Consider the following 18,209-nt stretch of genomic DNA (forward strand, 5'->3'; position numbering starts at 1 on the left):
CTAACGGGATCTGGTGCAGATGAGACTGTATTTATACCACGTATACCCCTTATCCCCAACAATTTTTCTTTCCAATTCAAGCACCTGCAGTTTCCTGTAAGCGTCTGCTTCGCTATGACGATTAACAGAGGCAAATGCTCAGGTCTGCAAGTGTAGATCTCAGGATCAGCTGCTTCTCCCATGGGCAGCTTTATGTGGCTTGCTCACAAGTTAGTAGCAACAAGCATCATTTTGTGTTAATCCCTGAAAGAAAATCTGTAAATATTGTTCACAAAGACATTTTGTGATCAATGCCTACAATATAAAATATACATAATATTATATGCCACTACTGTCTTTGTATTATTGGTTCTGCTGAGCAAAAAGACATCCAAGTGAGTGAAGCCGCTAGTTTAAATATTGCAATGTTAAAGGGCTACTGATGCATACATACTGGGGCAGCCATTATGTGGCTGATCCAGTATTCTTGAGAATATAGCCATACATTTGCTAAACCCTAGTGACAATAGTGAGGCATAAGCCACTCTGTGTGCCCCATGTCTCTGTGCTGGCATTTGTTCCTAGTGATTTCCAAGGCAATATTGGTTCAGCAAACAGAATGGCTAGCTTAAATGTGTGTAGCTGATGTCATGGCATGTCAAGTGCATATTGTTATAAAGTTCAGTGCAAAATTAAAACACAGGAAAAAGTCACATTATAAAAGGTCATTCAGTAAAAATCAGTTTTTATTAATAATGAAAAATACATTTTATAAGTTATCAGGAAATATCTTCTTCCTAAGGTAGGTTTTCTGGGTCACTTCCGATTCTAATGTCAGCTGTTTCCATTCATAAAGAGGGATCTGCAAACACAGAAAGGTCTGCTATATGACTTTATAAATCAGAGTTTAAACATAGCATAAATAAGTTGGAGGCCTACCATGGACAGCAACAATCCATATGGTCTGTAACAAGATGGCAAGCAACACACTGGTTTTCTGTAAGCAAGCCATTAAATAAGGTAAGCTCACTGGCTCATGTCAAGGTTGCAGCAGATAATATCATTTATATATGTGGCATAACTTTCCTGCAGACCCCATGAGACTAATAGAAATCATTTTTTTAAAAATGATATACAATACTGTACCCTCTACACTAAATACATATTGGAAAATCTGCGACAGAACCTAGAAATGATTGTTTCCTGTAATTACTAGACACCTGAATATTCAATGAGGAATGCTCTTTGTATCTTCCACGTATGAGGTAATAATAATAGTAGTAACTCCTATGCCCAACAAGGATCCTTCCTCCGGCAAATCATATAGACGTACTGTTGTACTCGGATGTACAGACGCTGGCCAAGGTCCTAAACACACACTTTTTTTTTTTTTTCCGATATGGCATTAATAGTAAAAATCGAGCAAATCAGCTTAATGTTTGGGATGTCGGCATCTACTACTTTTAACCTACTTCTAGAAAGTCATGGAAGATAGGTAATCCAAAGTTTTGGATACTGTAGATTTAAAGAGTCTGTGGGCAATAAAGCGTAAATTTGGGTTTGGCCCTAACGTTACAAAGAATGTCCAATAGCTTTGCTTTTAATTCAAAACATAGGACGAAATAGGAATAGGAAGGTGCCTTTTTCCTAAGTAGTAGCGTATATATCAGGGGTGAAGAACCGTTGGCCCCTCAAATGTTGTTGAACTACAAATACCAGCATGCCCTGCTACAGTTTTGCTATTTGGCGATGCTAAAACTGTTGCAGGGCATGCTGGGATGTATAGTTATACAACAGCTGGAGGGCCACAGGTTCCCCACCCCTGGTATAAATAATGGGTGCAGGGTGTGCTGCACACGGGGAGAAGTAAAAGATTCCTATAATGGTGCTAGTAACCTGTTTATCAAGTCAAAATGGTAATGAATTTGGGCTGCCGTATCTACAACAGCTCCACTGCAGCGGTCCTAAAAAAACCTGTCTGCACAGGTTACAGATTAATAGACAAATCTAACACCAAAGGAGGTCGCGCATGTGAAATATGGATATAGATTGGAGTATGCCAGTGGTTCAACTTAGAAAGAGTTATTTCATTAAAAAGTATTATTAAAATATAATGAAGACACACATACAGACAATAATCACAATAGATTCAATTAATAAACCATCTAAAAACTGTATGGATCGTGGATATCAGCTGTGATAATTGAAAACAGTTACTGTTTTTACAGTTTCCAGCATTAGCCAAAGTTATATACTTGTATCTTATTAGAAACTATTGCAACAAACAGGCTGATGGCTGGGGTCCAATATTAAAAGAGAAAATCAGAGCTGCTCAGTACTTTTCCTGCTGAGCGTGTTTCTTGGTGATACTCACTCCACCTTGTCTAGGGTGCCGTTGTACCCATGTCCGCATAGATTAGAGCTGTAATCAATACATATGGTCTCTCTCCTAATGGCGTCTAGTAGTGAGAGATATAAATCCTTTGTCTGAGCGTCCTTGGAATTCCCGGCTAATGCCGCACTTAATAGCTGCGGGTGATCAATCCTTCAATCGGGGCCGGCTAGAAATTCCCTTGGTGCAGGAGCAGAAATCCTCAGTACTATACAGCCTCAAAACAGAGTCCTAAACGCGTTCAGTCAAGTCCTGTGACTTTTTCAATTTCAATGACTCTCTGGCATGATTTTCTAGAGACATGCACATGCCAAGATCGACTACTCACAACCAGTGGCATAAGATGCCTCTGATCCCAATTCAGTTAACAGTGAAATACTAGACAGAGGAGCTTACTGTTCCGAATAACATTGAATCACTTGTTGAGTATGATAAATGGTGCTCCAGTGAATCAGCTCCCATCTGTCATTTTCCAAACACATGACAGGAGCTGAACGGCTGGAGCACCATTTATCATAAACAAGTTTTATCACTCATTGATAAATGAGCCCCTCAGTCTCCTGTGTCTTTGAACACGAGAGCCTGATCATTATCTTGCAGAATAGAAATGCTCTAAGACAATAAACTGTTGTTCTTAAGGCCAGTACTCACGGCCCGATGTGGGAGAGATGTGTGCTGAGCGAACCGCTCAGCACACATCTCTCCCGGCGCTCACACAGCGCGATCTGTGCTGAGCGTGCGGGGAGAGACGGGGGGGCCGCTCATTTCACCCAGCGGGTGAAGTTAGCGACCCGCTAGATTGGCCTGCATGCAGGCCAATCTAGCGATAGCGATGCGCGGGGCTGCGCATCGCTATCGCTGTTAGGGCTACACACGGAGCGATCTTGCTGAAAATCTAAGCAATCTAGTCAGATTGCTTAGATTATCGCTCCATGTGTACCCCCCTTTAGAGTTTTGTTATTAGTGAGTTGATCATTACTAGGGATCAATAACATGGAAGTGTTTGGTATGTATAAAGGTGACTGGGAATCTAAATAACGCTTTCAAGATAATTTCCTTTGGTAATTCGTACATAATACTATTTTATGTGGCATGTGCAGGCAGTCCGATCTAACAATGGCGATTTTATATATACTGTATATTGTTTCTGATACTTCTTGTAAGGCGCTGCACGCACCTTGTGGCACCTAACAAATAATAACAATAATTACACTGATAGTGAATACACAGTCCCTATGATTGCCTAAAGCCAGCACATAAAGTAACAAAAAAACAAAACCAAAAAAAAAAAAGACTGCACAGTGCTGATTCCCCACAGTAAAACATCATAAGACAAATATGACTATTTCCTCTATATGCATTAAATGTACCTTCATAGACATCATATGACAATGTATAAATTACAGCCAATCTGACAGGGTAGAGGTGCTCTGTATTGCACCAGATATCTGTAACACCAAAGTATTCATGTGGGGCTGAGTTACTGAGCTAGCGGGAGATAAACACTATCACAGCTGTACAAAACTTGTATAATATGAGATAAATGGCTGCACACTAACGCGCTGTTCAGGGATGGACACCAAGAGTACAGTACTTGAAAAGTGGATCTGTACTAGAGATGTGCGGCGGGCACTTTTCGTGTTTTGTGTTTTGGTTCTGATTCCATGCTCGTGTTTTGGATCTGGATTGGTTTTGCCAAAACCAACCTTTTATGTTTTGGCTTTGGATCTGCATGATTTTTGAAAAAACATAAAAACAGCTAAAATCACAGAATTTGGGGGTAATTTTGATCCTACGGTATTATTAACCTCAATAACATTCATTTCCACTCATTTCCAGTCTATTCTGAACACCTCACACCTCACAATATTGTTTTTAGGCCAAAAGGTTGCACCGAGGTGGCTGTATGACTAAGCTAAGCGACACAAGTGTGCGGCACAAACACCTGGCCCATCTAGGAGTGGCACTGCAGTTGCAGACAGGATGGCACTTAAAAAAAACTAGGCCCCAAACAGCACATCATGCAAAGAAGATAAAGAGGTGCAATGAGGTAGCTGTATGACTAAGCTAAGTGACACAAGTGTGCGGCACAAACAACATGGAATGTGCTGGAATTTGCCCAGATGTAACACACGCACAATATTGGTGGCACAGGAGAGCGTACCCCTAAACCACACACACGGCAAAGCCTGTAAAATGAATTTGGATAATAATAACCCTTTTATTTGGAGCTATTATAATAATATGCAGCACAGGCAAGCGTACCACATAGGGCAAACCCTGTAAAAATTATTTGGATAATAATATAAGTAATGTATATAACCCTTTTATTTGGAGTAAATAATATACAGCACAGGACACCACCACTGGACTTATGGCAGCACAAGACACCACCACTGGACTGATGCAGCACAAGACAGCACCACTGGACTGGACTTATACGGCAGTACCCCTGGACTTATACGGCAGTACCCCTGGAGTTGTACGGCAGTGTCAGACAGGATGGCACTTTAAAAAACTAGTCCCCAAACAGCACATGATGCAAAGAAGAAAAAGAGGTGTAAGATGGAATTGTCCTTGGGCCCTCTCACCCACCCTTATGTTGTATAAACAGGACATGCACACTTTAACAAACCAATCATTTCAGCGACAGGGTCTGCCACACGACTGTGGCTAAAATGACTGGTTTGTTTGGGCCCCCACCAAAAAAGAAGCAATCTCTCCTTGCACAAACTGGCTCTACAGAGGCAAGATGTCGACCTCATCCTCATATTCCTCACCCCTTTCAGTGTGTACATCATTCTCCTCACAGAGTATTAATTCGTCCCCACTGGAATCCACCATCACAGGTCCCTGTGTACTTTCTTTAGGCAATTGCTGGTAAAGGTCTTCCCGAAGGAATTTATATTTCAATTTTGATGAACATAATCTTCTCCACATTTTGTGGAAGTAACCTCCTATGCCGATCGCTGACAAGGTTACCGGCTGCACTAAACACTCTTTCGGAGTACACACTGGAGGGGGGGCAACTTAGGTAAAATAATTCATCCAAATTGCCTCTTTTTCCTGCCAGTACACATACGGACTGCCTAACATGCCTACTTGGATGCTATCACTCATATAATCCTCCACCATTCTTTCAATGGTGACAGAATCATATGCAGTGACAGTAGACATGTCAGTAATCGTTGGCAGGTCCGGACCAGATGTCAGCACTCGCTCCTGACTGCCCTGCATCACTGGTGGGCTAGAAAATATTATCCTTTTCCTTGCAGCCCCAGATGCGGGAGAAAGTGAAGGAGGAGCTGTTGATGGGTTGAGTTGACAATTTTCTCACCAGCAGGTCTTTGAACCTCTGCAGACTTGTGTCTGCTGGAAAGAGAGTTAAAACGTAAACTTTAAACCTAGGATCGAGCACGGTGGCCAAAATGTAGTGCTCTGATTTCAACAAACTGACTACCCTTGAATCCTGGCAAAGCGAATGAAGGGCTCCATCCACAAGTCCCACATACTTTGTGGAATCGCTCCGTCTTAGCTCCTCCTTCAATTTCTCCAGCTGCTTCTGCAAAAGCATGATGAGGGGAATGACCTGACTCAAGGTGGCAGTGTCTGAACTGACTTCACGTGTGGCAAGTTCAAAGGGTTGGAGAACCTTGCACAAGACCAAAATCATTCTCCACTGCACTTGAGTTAGGTGCATTCCACCTCCTTTGCCTATATCAAAGTGTTGAATTCCACCTCATTACCACCTCTTTCTTCAGGTGATGGCAGGGCAGGTTCAGGAGTGTTTGCTGGCGCTCCAGTCTTCGGCACGCGGTGGCTGAATGTCGAAAGAGGCCCGCAATTTTTTGGGCCACCAACAGCATCTCCTGCACGCCCCTGTCATTTTTCAAAAAATTCTGCACCACCAAATAAATTGTATGTGCAAAACATGGGACGTGCTAGAATTTGCCCAGATATAATGCACGCACAATATTGGTGGCATTGTCCGATATCACAAATCCCCAGGAGAGTCTAATTGGGGTAAGCCACTGTGCAATGATGTCCCTCAGTTTCCGTAAGAGGTTGTCAGCGGTGTGCCTCTTACGGAAAGCAGTGATATATAGCGTAGCCTGCCTAGGAATGAGTTGGTGTTTGCGAGATGCTGCTACTGGTGCTGCTGCTGCTGTTGTTGCTGCGGGAGGCAATACATCTACCCAGTGGGCTGTCACAGTCATATAGTCCTTAGTCTGCCCTGTTCCACTTGTCCGTGGTTAAGTGGACAGTGGGTACAACTGCATTTTTAGGACACTGAGGACACACTGTCTGACGTGTCTGTACGTTCCCAGTATCGCCTGCCTAGTGAAGTGGAACCTAGATAGGATTTGGTACCGGGGACACACTACCTCAAACAATACTCTAAGTCCCACGGAACTAATGGTGGATATTGGACGCGCGTCTAACACCAACATAGCTGTCAAGGCCTCAGTTATCCACTTTGCAACAGGATGACTGCTGTCCTATTTCATCTTCCTCACAAAGGACTGCTGGACAGTCAATTGCTTAGTTGAAGTAGTACAAGTGGTCTTCCGACTTCCCCTCTGGGATGATGATCGACTCCCAGCAGTAACAACAGCAGCGGCAGCAACAGCAGCAGTAGGCGTAGCCCTCAAGGATCCTCTGGAGGAATCCCGGTTAGGAGAGGACTCCTCAGTCTTGCCAGTGACATGGCCTGCAGGACTACGGACGTTCCTGACTGAGGAGGAAGTTGAAGTTGAGGGAGTCGGTGGTGTGGCTTGCAGGAGCTTGGGTACAAGAGGAAGAAGGGATTTAGGTGTCAGTGGACTGCTTACGCTCTTACCCAAAGTTTCACAACTTGACACTGACTTCTGTTGAATGCGCAGCAGGTGACGTATAAGGGAGGATGTTCCTAGGTGGTTAATGTCCTTACCCCTACTTATTACAGATTGACAGAGGCAACACATGGCTTGACACCTGTTGTCTGGATTTGTGGAGAAATAATTGCACACCAAAGAGGTGGCTTTTTTGGTATTTTGCACAGGCATCACAGTAGGCTTATTCATCCCACGGACAACAGGTGTCTTCCCCGATGCCTGATTTAAACAAACCACATCACCATCAGAATCCTCATCGTCAACTTCCTTCTCAGCACCTGGTGTACTTCAACAGTGACATCTTCAATTTGAATATCAGAAACTGGACTGTGGGTGCTCCTTCCAGCACTTGCAGAGGAAGTGCAAATGGTGGAAGGAGCCACCTCTTCCCGTCCGGTGTTGGGAAGGTCAGGCATCGCAACCGCCGACACACATGGACTCTCCTTGGGGATTTGTGATACCATCTCAGAACACACAGTTCTTTGCTGTGCGTTTGCCAGCTTAACTCTTAATTTTTCTAGTGGGAGTATGACGGCTTCCATCTTCATGTGAAGTTGAACCACTAGTCATGAACATAGGCCAGGGTCTTAGCAGTTCCTTGCCACTCCGTGTCGTAAATAGCATACTGTATTGGCAAGTTTACGTTTCTCCTCAGACCATTTAAAAAATAGGATTTTGGTACTTACCAGGTAAATCCTTTTCTTTGAATCCATAGGGGGCACTGGAGTACTCTTGGGATATGGACGGCGTAGCAGAAACAAAGGCACTGAATATTTAAATTTAGAACTCTCCACCCCTCCATATCCCAGAGTACCTCAGTGTACGACCTCAGTGTTTTTACTGAGCGAACTACTATAGAGAGGTTGACAATGGAGAATTCCTATAACATAACGGACAACAACAAAGTTGACCCATAACGTTACTGTCAACTAAACAGTTGACACCATAACCGATAGACCTTTATAATTTGAACCAATCGGTGAAAATGTGTTACCATAAGCTCCTTTGAGCTTAATACAAACCAGGTAAAATGTGTTACCCTAAGCTCCTGTGAGCTTAACACAACCCAGGTAAAACTGCTCTGGGTGGGCGTCCAGTGCCCCCTATGGATTCAAAGAAAAGGATTTACCTGGTAAGTACCAAAATCCTATTTTCTTTTTCATCCACTAGGGGTCACTGGAGTACTCTTGGGACGTACCAAAGCTTCCCTTGTGGGCGGGAGAGCTGTTTGACACTTGTAACAGTAGGCAGCCAAAGCTAGATGCTGATGCCGCAACCGTTTAATAACGTGTAAACGCGCACAAACGTGTGCACTGAAGGCTATGTAGCCGCGTCGTAGACGCTCCACGACCAGCTGGTCCTGACATTCCCACAGAACCTGTGGAATGAGCTATTACTGACGAAGGCGACTGTAACTTAGCCTTCAAGTAAGCCTGACTTGTAGTCATTTTGATCCAACTGGATAATGTCTGCTGAGAAAACTGGCTAACCCCAGTTGGCCGCATTATAGAGAACAAACAACGTATCCGTATTACGTACTGTAGACGTTCGGGACATATAGACGCGTAATGCGTGTACCACATTCAGAATTCTAGAATGTGCTGTCAACACAGGAACCACTATTGGTTTATTGATGTGAAGAATAAGAAATCGGAATTCGTCCGAAGTTCTGCTTTGACATGAGAAAACTCAAATACGGTGGCTTGGAATACAAGGCACCCAAATATGAAAACAAAACCCTTGCCGAAGCTAAGGCTAGAAGAAAACGTTTTCCAAGTGAGAAACTTAATCCCCATTTGTTGTAAGGGTTCAAAATATGAAAACTGTAAGAAATCTGAACCCAGCCTCAAGTCGCATGGCGCTGTAGGTGGGATAAATGGAGGCTGCATTTGATGACACCTTGTAGAAAAGGTGTGTACCGACGCAATAGAGTCAAACGTCTGTGAAAATAACTTGACCACACAGATACCTGCACCCTCAGTGCAGATAAACTCAGTTCTCCATCTCACCCCGTCTGTAAAATAACAGAATACGGGTAACTTGAAAGATGATGTCGGAAACTTCCGAGCTTCACACCCACCTATATAGGCACACCAAATTTTGTAATAATGAGCTGCCGTAAGCGGCTTCCTAGCTCGTAACATGGTTGGTATAATACTGTAATGCCCTATTTATTTTCTTAAGAGGGCGGTCTGAACCCCCACCCCGTCAAACGCAGCCGCGGTACATAGGTAAATAAGGGTAACAGAACGGTCCCTGTTGTAACAGGTTGGACGTATTATGAGTGGGCCAAGATCGTGTGCAAGTATTCCTTGGAGATTCGAGAAGCAAGCTCTCCGAAACCCATGAGATATCACTAGTATGACTGTGACGAACTGTCTTATGATCCGTTTTAGCAACGGAGAGAGCAGCGGAAAATGGTGGAGCCAGATACACGAGCACGAATGTGAGAAACTCCACCGCCACTGCCCTTGTGATCTGTCGTTCTGTACACATACTGAGCGTTTGAAATTGTGGCGAGATGCCCTCATGTATACCTGAGGGTAACCCCACCTGTGGATTCACATATGAAACACCTATGGCTTTAATGCCCAGTTTTCAGGATATAAATCCCGACGGGTGAGATCATCTGTCTAACAGATGTCCACTCGCGGAATGAACCCCGTTGACAACATCACATAATGGTGTTCTGGGCAATTGAGGATTCGAGCTACCTGCCGCATTGCCATGCGGCTTCTTGGTTCTCCCTGGTTGTTGTGTATGCAACTGCCGTTGCGTTGTCTGACTGCACTTGGTCAGAGTGAAAGCGAAGCATGTAGTGCATTGTAAATTGCACGGAGTTCCAGGACATTTATCGACAGCAATCTGTCGTGATCCGTTTTAGAACCCCTGTCGCTGATCTTTTTTAACTACAACTCCTGAACCTCTGAGACTCTCGTCCAGAGTATATACACCCTCGCCCCTCTGTGGGAAACGCGAGTGAAGCCCGGCGAACTAAAGCGCTTTGAAAACACATCATTATTCCTAACAGGCGAATACACCAATGTACCGCTAGTGTGCGTGGCTTTTGCACTAATTACTAGATGTACATTTGTTCTTGCTGGTGTAATAGGTAAATGTCTTTGATTTACCGTATTTATAATCTTACCTAGGAATTGACGTCGTTTAGACGGAATTAGATGCGATTGTTTTTGAACTTGACCTGCCACCGCAGTATACATTAGTAGCGCAAGTTAGAGGAACTCTGTTGAGACAGAGTTCTTATGAGCAGATCGTCTAAGTATGGAACGATTGTCACTGGCAGGGCTCTGAGATGAGCTATCCTCACCAACATCACTTTGGTAAATACCCGAGGCGTTGACAAGAAGCCAAATGGTAGAACCTGAAATGGTTAATGGTTGTGGCGTTTTGCAAACGCTAGAACCTGTGATGACCAAACCGAAATGGGTAAATACGCATTGTGAAGATCAAGTGCAATTATGCAATTTTGTGGCTCCAAATATGCAAATACTAACCGCAGAAAATCCATTTTCAAACTGCAGTAAGTGACTTGCTGATTGAGACTGCGACGGAGCTGTCTGGTTTTGTTACCTCAAACAGAGGGGAATAAGTAACCCTGACTCTGTTGGTGTACTATGCCTGGAAATAAAAACAGCTGAAACCAGCAGAGACTAAATGGCAACCTGCCAAACCGTTCGACAGAGGCAGTCTTGTCCTTTAATCTGTAAATAGCGGAGACATCCATGAGTTGATGTCTGGAAACCCCGCAAATGTAACGTGTAAAGACGCGCTTCCACAATTGGAAAATGGAGATGGCCTAAGAGGTCGTCAAGCCACTGGCTTGTTGACTGTAGCGTCCTGTCGTTACAAGGCGTGACTGTTTTTGTACCACCGCCTTGAAAAAACTGAAGTCTAAAGGGATTAAACGCCGGCACAAGTATTTCCGTTTTGATACTGGATGCGGTAATGGCTGAATATCAAATTTAGGACCAAACAAGCTCTGGCCTTGTCGTGCTGAAACTAGCGACGATGAAAAGTGAGAATCGAAGTAACCGGCGTTAGCAGAAGCTTTACAGATATACTCTGCAGCTTCTCATTAACAGTGATCGTCATTGTTTCCATACATAGAGTCTAGTGACCCAAATGTATATTGGGTCTTTATAATGTTTGACACAGACGAAATCACCAATGGCGGATCGCGTCATTTAGATGTGGAAACGATTAAATAGTGGTTAGAGTCTACTCAGTCTCTGTAAAAATGGAGACATTGACTCACTGGGTTTTAGCAATGTATGGTTGTCAAAAACCCCGCACTATCTGAGTGCTGGTCTAATGTACCCTTCTCACTCGTAGTTATCGCTGTGAGATTTGACATAGAATCGTGCATTAAATTATAAGACCAGTTAAATAAACACCCTGGTACCCAAAGGGAAATTGGCCCTTTGGAAAGACTGTCCTTCGTTAGAGCTGGCGGAGTAACTTCCGAGACTCCGATGTTACCGCTCCTTTAATTTGAATTGCCAATGCTTAACATAGGATCTTTAAAATTATTTTTAGTCTGCGCTAGAGCCTTACTCGCTATGCAGACAGACACCACAATAGGCAACGGACAGACACTTGCACGACTTATTGAAGTTATTATGTGTCATATATATATTTTTATTGCTGAAAAGCATATTAAGCCCAGCCGTAGGCAGGCATCAAAAAATTATATGAAACTCATGGTTGTTCCTCTCCACGGAAATCTTTAGTAAAAGGCGAAAGATTTATTCGATCTGAAGACAAACCAGAGTATTCTTTATGTGAAAAGCAGTTCACATGGGCAGCCTATGTGAAACCCGAACCAAATTCCCACTAACACCCCTGCGCCTCTGGTGGCTTAGAGATGTAGGGCAGGAATGTTCCAGAATTACAAACTGGAAAACAACAGGAAGCATGGTTAAAATGGCCCCTTTGCCATGCTGACCCTGATAATCACAGAACAAGTTACAATTGTTTCCGTGTTAATATAGCCTATTATACAGTGATAATCACAGGCAGGGTACAACACATGCTCTATGAATATAATTACAGACATTAATATAGGCTCAATAGCCTATTATACAGTGATAATAACAGACATTAATATATAGGCTGAATAACCTATTATACAGTGATAATCACAAACATTAATATAGGCTCAATAGCCTATTATACAGTGATAATCACAGACAGTAATATAGGCTCAATAGCCTATTATACAGTGAAACTCACAGGACAGGTTACAATACATTATAAATACCTGTCACATATATATAGCTGCATATACACTGTGCTGCTGTTCATATAGGTATTTTACATACCCTTGCCGCTGTGATCCGCCAGATTCCACCGCCCCTCTTCCCCCCTGTAACGCTGTGTCTCTGCGGGAAGCCCGGGAAGACTTGCAGGGAGGCCTTCTTGCAGCCTCTTAGCGCTGGCACTGATCTGCGGGTGGATGGTGCTGGGCGGCCGGACGGAGCGGCGGCCCGGTTATCACCGTCTTAGTGCTGAGAACTGAGGGAGCGTCTGCGGCCGTATGGGGACGGGCGGACGTAGCGCTGTATGGAGCTGGCAGACGTAGCGGCTGGGGCTGTGGCGGGCGGATGAGCGGCGGAAGCGGCATATTAAAACCAACATAGCGGGGCGGCAGCCTGCGCTGACCGCCCCGTTCCCCAGCCTACCTTGCTTGTATCCCTGATCATGGCTGCGACGGGGCTTCTTATGTGTAAGCTCCGTCCAGCTCTCCAGTGATCTTAGTCATGGCTGCGACGGGGCTTCTTATGTGTAAGCTCCGTCCAGCTCTCCAGTCATGGCTGCGACGGGGCTTCTATGTGTAAGCTCCGTCCAGCTCTTCAGTCATCCAGTCATGGCTGCGACGGGGCTTCTATGTATAAGCTCCGTCCAGCTGTTGCAGGAGCAGTGGGCTGCCTGTGAGGGTGCTCTTTGTGAGGACCGACACGCCATGCGCTGCCCGTGCAGCGGCACTATCCCGGACCCATGTTTTTCCTGAAACTGGGAAGGGATGTGCTTTTGAAAAAAGTAAAAAATAAAAAGTAAAAATGAAAAATTCCACAAAGTGTGGGAACTCCCACAAGCCGATGTTAGTGCTTTGAGCACAGAAAAAACACTGAGGTCGTACACTGAGGTACTCTGGGATATGGAGGGGTGGAGAGTTCTAAATTTAAATATTCAGTGCCTTTGTTTCTGCTACGCCGTCCATATCCCAAGAGTACTCCAGTGACCCCTAGTGGATGAAAAAGAAAATGTTTTTGTCATTTTAATGAACTTTTGTTTTTTGGATTTGACATGCCCTCTACTATGACATTGGGCATCGGCCTTGGCAGACGACGGTGGCATTTAATCGTCTATGTCATGACTAGTGGCAGCAGCACTGGGAGGAAGTGGTTCTTGATCTTTCCCTATTTTATCCTCCAAATTTTTGTTCTCCATTATTTTTCTGGAATTATATAACAATATGCGGTACAGGAGAGCATACCTCTACATCACACAGGGCAAACCCTGTGAAAATTATTTGGATTAAATATTAATAACCCCTTCATTTGGAGTAAATAATATACAGCACAGGACAGCACCACTGAACTTATATGGCAGCAGCACTGGACTGGACTTATACGGCAGGATCACTGGAATTATACGGCAGTACCACTGGAAATTATACGGCAATATCACTGGACTGGATTATACGCCAGTACCACTAGACATATACGGCAGTACCACTGGACATATATACGGCAGTACCACTGGACATATATACGGCAGCACAGGGACACCACCACTGGACTGATGCAGGATAACACAGCACCACTGCAATGGACTGGACTTAAACAGCAGCACTGGACATATGGCAACAGAGGACACCACCACTGTGACTGAACTGATGCAGCACAATGTAGCACAATACACCACCACTGAACTGATGCAGCACAATGTACACCACCACTGAACTGATGCAGCACAATGTAGCACAATACACCACCACTGAACTGATGCAGCACAACACAGCACCACTGGACTGGACTTATACAGCAGCACTGGACATATGGCAGCAAAGGACACCACCACTGGACTGATGCAGCACAAGACACTACCACTGAACTGATGCAGGACACTGCGGATGGAGACATGTCTTCTCTCTACACTCTCCAATGCCGGAGTGAAAATGGTGGCGACGCGCGGCTCCTTATATAGAATTCAAACCCCGCGAGAATCTGACAGCGGGATGATGATGTTTTGCCTCATTCTGTTTTCCGAGTCAGGTGGGAAAACCCGAGCCTGGCTCGGGTGGTGAAGTTCGGGGGGGCTTCGGTTCTCAGGGAACCGAACCCGCTCATCTCTAATCTGTACATAGGTAATGCCCTATAAGATAGGCTGTATCTGGGAGCATGGGAGGCAGATGGAGGTAACACAACAGAGGTGCACCAAATACACAGTAGCCAGTGATCATTGTTATACTAAATATCCTATATCGACAGAAAGTTACTACAGTAAAAGCCAATAGGACAGTTGTTGACATGTGAGTTTTGCTGGCAAGATAAGGTCACAGCCGATGTCCCCGGTAGCTTAGGGCCGGTGTCCTCGGGACCTTAGGGTCAGTGGGCTGATGTCACTCTGTATTTATGACACTGAACTAGTGAAGTGTGTCAGATTTATGTTCATGATCACACAATGATTTCTAGGCCTTACACTGGAATGTGTGCACACTGTCTTGGGGTTAAAGTGAATTTCTCTGACGTCCTAGTGGATGCTGGGGACTCCGTAAGGACCATGGGGATTAGCGGCTCCGCAGGAGACTGGGCACAAAAGTAAAAGCTTTTAGGTCACCTGGTGTGCACTGGCTCCTCCCCCTATGACCCTCCTCCAAGCCTCAGTTAGATTTTTGTGCCCGAACGAGAAGGGTGCACACTAGGTGGCTCTCCTGAGCTGCTTAGTGAAAAGTTTAAGTTTAGGTTTTTTATTTTCAGTGAGTCCTGCTGGCAACAGGCTCACTGCATCGAGGGACTAAGGGGAGAAGAAGCGAACTCACCTGCGTGCAGAGTGGATTGGGCTTCTTAGGCTACTGGACATTAGCTCCAGAGGGACCGATCACAGGCCCAGCCATGGATAGGTCCCAGAGCCGCGCCGCCGGCCCCCTTACAGAGCCAGAAGACAGAAGAGGTCCGGAAAATCGGCGGCAGAAGACGTCCTGTCTTCAACAAGGTAGCGCACAGCACTGCAGCTGTGCGCCATTGCTCTCAGCACACTTCACACTCCGGTCACTGAGGGTGCAGGGCGCTGGGGGGGGGGGGGGGCGCCCTGAGACGCAATAAAACACCTTGGATGGCAAAAAAAATGCATCACATATAGCTCCTGGGCTATATGGATGAATTTAACCCCTGCCAGAATACACAGAAAAACGGGAGATAAGGCCGCCGAGAAGGGGGCGGAGCCTATCTCCTCAGCACACTGGCGCCATTTTCCCTCACAGCTCCGTTGGAGGGAAGCTCCCTGGCTCTCCCCTGCAGTCACTACACTACAGAAAGGGTTAAAAAAGAGAGGGGGGCACTAATTACGCGCAGTATTAAATAATACAGCAGCTATAAGGGGAAAAACACTTATATAAGGTTATCCCTGTATATATATAGCGCTCTGGTGTGTGCTGGCAAACTCTCCCTCTGTCTCCCCAAAGGGCTAGTGGGGTCCTGTCCTCTATCAGAGCATTCCCTGTGTGTGTGCTGTGTGTCGGTACGTTTGTGTCGACATGTATGAGGAGAAAAATGATGTGGAGACGGAGCAGATTGCCTGTAATAGTGATGTCACCCCCTAGGGGGTCGACACCTGAGTGGATGAACTGTTGGAAGGAATTACGTGACAGTGTCAGCTCTGTATAAAAGACAGTGGTTGACATGAGACAGCCGGCTACTCAGCTTGTGCCTGTCCAGACGTCTCATAGGCCGTCAGGGGCTCTAAAGCGCCCGTTACCTCAGATGGCAGATATAGACGCCGACACGGATACTGACTCCAGTGTCGACGGTGAAGAGACAAATGTGACTTCCAGTAGGGCCACACGTTACATGATTGAGGCAATGAAAAATGTTTTACACATTTCTGATAATACGAGTACCACCAAAAAGGGGTATTATGTTCGGTGAGGAAAAACTACCTGTAGTTTTCCTGAATCTGAGAAATTAAATGAAGTGTGTGATGATGCGTGGGTTTCCCCCGATAACAACTGATAATTTCTAAAATGTTATTGGCATTATATCCTTTCCCGCCAGAGGTTAGGGTGCGTTGGGAAACACCCCCTAGGGTGGATAAAGCGCTCACACGCTTGTAAGAACAAGGGCTCTACCCTCTCCTGAGATGGCCGCCCTTAAGGATCCTGCTGATAGAAAGCAGGAGGGTATCCTAAAATGTATTTACACACATACTGGTGTTATACTGCGACCAGCAATCACCTCAGCCTGGATGTGCAGTGCTGGGTTGGCGTGGTCGGATTCCCTGACTGAAAATATTGATACCCTAGATAGGGACAGTATATTATTGCCTATAGAGCATTTAAAAGATGCATTTCTATATATGCGTGATGCACAGCGGAATATTTGCCGACTGGTATCAAGTCTAAGTGCGTTGTCCATTTCTGCCAGTAGAGGGTTATGGACACGACAGTGGTCAGGTGATGCGGATTCCAAACGGCATTTGGAAGTATTACCTTATTAAGGGGAGGAGTTATTTGGGGTCGGTCTTTCAGACCTGGTGGCCACGGCAACAGCTGGGAAATCCACGTTTGTACCCCAGGTCGCCTCTCAACATAAGAAGACGCCGTATTATCAGGCGCAGTCCTTTCGTGGGCAAGCGGACAAAAGGTTCCTCATTTCTGCCCCGTGACAGAGGGAGAGGAAAAAGGCTGCAGAAATCAGCCAGTTCCCAGGAACAGAAGCCCTCTCCCGCCTCTGCCAAGCCCTCAGTATGACGCTGGGGCTTTACAAGCAGAATCAGGCACGGTGGGGGCCCGTCTCAATGAATTTCAGCGCGCAGTGGGCTCACTCGCAAGTAGACCCCTGGATCCTTCAGGTGAGATCTCAGGGGTACAAATTGGAATTTGAGACGTCTCCCCCTCACCGTTTCCTAAAGTCGGCTTTACCGATGTCTCCCTCTGACAGGGAGGCAGTTTTGGAAGCCATTCACAAGCTGTATTCCCAGCAGGTGATAATCAAGGTACCCCTCCTGCAACAGGGAACGGGGTATTATTCCACACTGTTGTGGTACCGAAGCCGGACGGCTCGGTGAGACCGATTCTAAATCAAAAATCTTGAACACTTACATACGGAGGTTCAAATTCAAGATTGAGTCACTCAGAGCAGTGATTGCGAACCTGGAAGAAGAGGACTACATGATGTCTCGGGACATCAAGGATGCTTACCTTCATGTCCCAATTTACCCTTCTCTCCAAGGGTACCTCAGGTTTGTGGTACAGAACTGTCACTATCAGTTTCAGACGCTGCCGTATGGATGGTCCACGGCACCCCGGGCCTTTACCAAGGTAATGGCCGAAATGATGATACTCCTTCGAAGGAAGGGAATTTTAGTTATCCCTTACTTGGACGATTCCCTGATAAGGGTAAGATCCAGGGAACAGTTGGAGGTTGGTGTAGCACTATCTCAGTTAGTGTTGCGGCAGCACGATTGGATTCTCAATATTCCAAAATCGCAGCTGATTCCGACGACTCGTCTTCTGTTCCTAGGGATGATCCTGGACACAGTCCAGAAAAAGGTGTTTCTCCCGGAGGAGAAAGTCAGGGAGTTATCCGAGCTAGTCGGGAACCTCCTATAACCGAGCCAAGTCTCAGTACATCAATGAAAGGGTTCTGGGAAAAATGGTGGCTTCCTACGAAGCAATCCCATTCGGCAGATTCCACGCAAGAACTTTCCAGTGGGACCTGCTG

The 18,209-nt window shown here is 45.5% G+C and overlaps 1 protein-coding gene and 1 non-coding gene across 5 annotated transcripts in view; both read right to left on the reverse strand.

The window, feature by feature from the left end:
• Positions 1–707: 707 nt before the first annotated feature.
• Positions 708–18,209, reverse strand: part of FASTKD1 (FAST kinase domains 1) — a 116,213-nt gene continuing 98,711 nt past the window's right edge. For all 4 annotated transcript variants that reach the window (XM_063933711.1, XM_063933713.1, XM_063933712.1 and 1 more), the window contains exon 15: positions 708–841. In XM_063933711.1, coding sequence (XP_063789781.1) covers positions 749–841 — 93 coding nt within the window. In that variant the 3' untranslated portion in view covers positions 708–748. The remainder of the gene's footprint in view (positions 842–18,209) is intronic.
• LOC134946832 (U5 spliceosomal RNA) lies at positions 11,926–12,040 on the reverse strand. The gene has a single exon (XR_010182416.1). It is a non-coding gene; the product is annotated as a U5 spliceosomal RNA (small nuclear RNA).

The sequence above is a fragment of the Pseudophryne corroboree genome, chromosome 7 (assembly GCF_028390025.1).
Source record: "Pseudophryne corroboree isolate aPseCor3 chromosome 7, aPseCor3.hap2, whole genome shotgun sequence".
In the NCBI taxonomy this organism is placed as follows: Eukaryota; Metazoa; Chordata; class Amphibia; order Anura; family Myobatrachidae; genus Pseudophryne; species Pseudophryne corroboree.